The following is a 3,124-nucleotide window of genomic DNA, read 5'->3' as shown; positions in this document are numbered from 1 at the left end:
CCAAATTGTTTTCGATCCTCCCCTTTCCAGTTCTATCCTTTGCACAACTGCCAAATTGATATTACTGAAATTGATCTAACAGGTCACCTTCCCATCAAAAATCTTTTAGACTTTCTATTTCATGGATAGGGATTGAATTTCTGGTATCATTGGTATAGGGAGATTCCCAGATTAGGGAACATCAATGCAGGTTGTTACATTTTCTGAAACATAGTGCGAGAGTTGCCCAGGCACTGAGAAGTTGTGTTGTGCCAGTTAGTTAAGTACCACTTGAAACCACATCTTCTTGGCTATAAGGCTGACTCTCTCTATTCACTAGCCATGCTGCTTCTTGGAGCAGATACAGAATGCTTACCCTGGCATTTAAATCCCTCTAAAATATGGTTCTTTTTAAGTATTTAATTATTTTCCAGTGACATATAAGGATTGTTTTCTACATTTGTTTTCACAGGATTTTTAGTTCCAGATTTTTTTCTCCCACCCTCCTCCCCAAGATGGAAAGCATTCTGATATAGGTTGGTTACAATATGGTTCTTACTCATCTTTCCAGCTGAATTTCATTTTATTCTCCTTCACACAATCTCTATTATAGTCCAACTGTCTTTCTAGCTTTTCCCTGTACATATTGTCCCATCTCCTGCTCCTATCCATTTGTAAACATGGTTTCTTATGCTTGGAATCCATACCTTCCTCATTGCTGCCTTCCTTTAAAGGAATCACTCACTTATCACATGCCATACAAGTCCTTTCTTGATCCCCTCAGTTATTATTGTACCCTCTGGCCCCCAAATTAAATTGTAATTACTTAAAAATTTCATTTGTGGAGCAGCTAGGTGGTGCAGTGGATAAAGCACTGGCCCTGGATTCAGGAGTACCTGAATTCAATTCTGGCCTCAGACACTTGACACTTATTAGATGTGTGACCCTGGGCAAGTCACTTAACCCCTATTGCCCCGCCCTGCCAAAATTTCATTTGTTCAATTGCCAAGTATTCATTTTTTTCTCTCTCCAATCTCCACCAACCCAAAAGGGGAAAAAAGGTTAATTACTTTGTATATAGTTTATATTACTTATCTGTTAACATATTTTATTTCCTCAGAAGAATTTCAGTTCTTTGAGGCAGGGAATGTTTATTTTTTCTTTCTGCACCTTCAGTATTGAGCACATGGCAGATGCTTAATAAATGCCTAAGAAATTGAATAGAATTATCTACTTATCTGTGTAGATATTGTACTAGTAAAAGATAAGCTTCTTGAGGGAAGGTTCTTTAAAAAAAATGTATTTGTATCCATTGAAGCTTGGCACATGGTAAGTGTGAATACCATGTCATTTTGTCTTTGTGTTTACTGTACCTACTTCAGTCTCTGGCACATATTTTTGTTGTAGATGAAGCATTTCAGTCACATCTGACTTATTGTAACCCCATTTTGGGGTTTTCTTGGTCAAAATACTGGAGTGGTTTGCCATTTCCATATCTAGTTCATCTTAGAGATGAGGAAACTGAGGCAGACAGGATTAAATGACTTGCCCAGGGTCACACATCTTGTTAGTGTCTGAGGCTAGATTTGAACTCATGAAGATAATGGAATCTTCCTGATTCCAAATCCACTGCTCTGTGTACTATGGTGCCACCTAGTGCCCCTGGCAATTTAGGTGCTTTTTAAAAAGTCGAGTTAAGCCTTTTTACTTGTTTCAAAAAAATATTTAGTTGAACAGACCAAAATCCATGTCATCATCAGACTCTTCAGATTTTTCTTCATTTGCTTGCTCTTTCTCCTCCTCACCTGGGGCAGATGTGGTAGCAGGAACAGCACCCCTAGCAGGGGCAGCACCACCAGCTGCTGGGGCAGGTCCACCAACTCCTTCATTGCAGATGAGACTTTCAATGTTTACATTGGACAGGACCTTTGCAAATAATCCAGGCTAGAATGGTTCAGACATTCATACCTATTGCTTTAATGAGGACATTATTTTATCCTCTGTGACCATAACCTCATTTTCCTGAAGGTTGAGGGCAAAGTAAATGCAAGTGAGCTCTGAGACAGCCATTTCAGGAGACGGATGAGAAGAGACTTGTTTATAGTGGTGCTAGTCACTGGCTGGTGAAGATTCACCTCAACACTGCCTTAGTTTCCAAAGAAGAGACAAGGACCTTACAAAAAACCGAAGAGAGCAATAGGTGTTTAATCAAGGTTTTTTGATTGATTCATTGAGCTCACACTAGAGTGAAAATGTCTTGACACCCAGTTCTTTGCTTCATTTACCATAAGAGAACAGGAAAATTGCATCAAATCTAAGGAAATCCTAGTCCCAATGTACTTTGTGCTGCTTAGAACACACCACTGCATGACGTTATTTAGCTCGGAGTACCGTATTTTAAGAGGGTTATTGTCAAACAAAGGTATGATCATAGGAGGAAAACCAAGTTGGGAAGGTTTAAACACAATGCCATGAAAAGAAGAGTTTGAAGTAATGGGAATATTTAGCCTGAATGAGTTAGTGGCAGAGGAGCATGATAACTGTCTTCAAATATGAATGGCTGGCATGGGAAAGGGTGTTTTCTTTCCTTATTCTATGTAGCTTCAGAGGTTAGAAATATGTCCAAGGGATTGAAGTATGAGTTAAAATTAGAAGGCCATTGAGGTACCTCCAAATTTTGAAATTCTTTAATTCTGTGAATTCACTGAGAAGCAGTTTGGGGCTCAATATAGAAAAGAACTAAAATAATGTCAAACAATAGGATGGGTTACTTTTGTGGAAAATTGACTTTGCCATTACTGGATGTGTTTAAGCAGAATTTGGCTGACTGCTTGTTCAGTATTTTGAAGTAGAAATTCTATTTTAGTCAAATATTAGATTAGTTGACTGAAAAAGTACTTTCTAGGGCCTATATTCCATAAGCAGTCAATGCAATTAAGTTAGATGTAATTAAAGAAAATCACCCACAGTAGTCAAGGAATTGTGATAAATGGTAGAGTTAAAAAGGCAGAAATTAGTTGGTCTTTGCCCTCACTGAAGTTACATTTTACCAGGGGGATAAAACATATACATAAATAAGCGAATATAAGGGGATTTTAGCGGGGAAGAATTGTGGGCAACTGAAGGGATCTTGTAAGGATTTATG

At 38.3% G+C, this 3,124-nt stretch overlaps 1 protein-coding gene across 1 annotated transcript; it reads right to left on the bottom strand.

Annotated features, from left to right (window-relative positions):
- Positions 1-1,704: 1,704 nt before the first annotated feature.
- Positions 1,705-2,049, bottom strand: LOC122747113 (60S acidic ribosomal protein P1-like). The gene is made up of 2 exons (XM_043993328.1): positions 1,987-2,049; positions 1,705-1,905 (listed from the first exon to the last, which is right to left on the bottom strand). Exons 1-2 carry the CDS (start codon positions 2,047-2,049, stop codon positions 1,705-1,707), a joined length of 264 nt encoding a protein of 87 aa, XP_043849263.1.
- Positions 2,050-3,124: the final 1,075 nt, after the last annotated feature.

Source organism: Dromiciops gliroides, chromosome 3, assembly GCF_019393635.1.
Source record: "Dromiciops gliroides isolate mDroGli1 chromosome 3, mDroGli1.pri, whole genome shotgun sequence".
NCBI classification, from domain to species: domain Eukaryota; kingdom Metazoa; phylum Chordata; class Mammalia; order Microbiotheria; family Microbiotheriidae; genus Dromiciops; species Dromiciops gliroides.
This window is presented reverse-complemented; position numbering and strand designations above follow the sequence as displayed.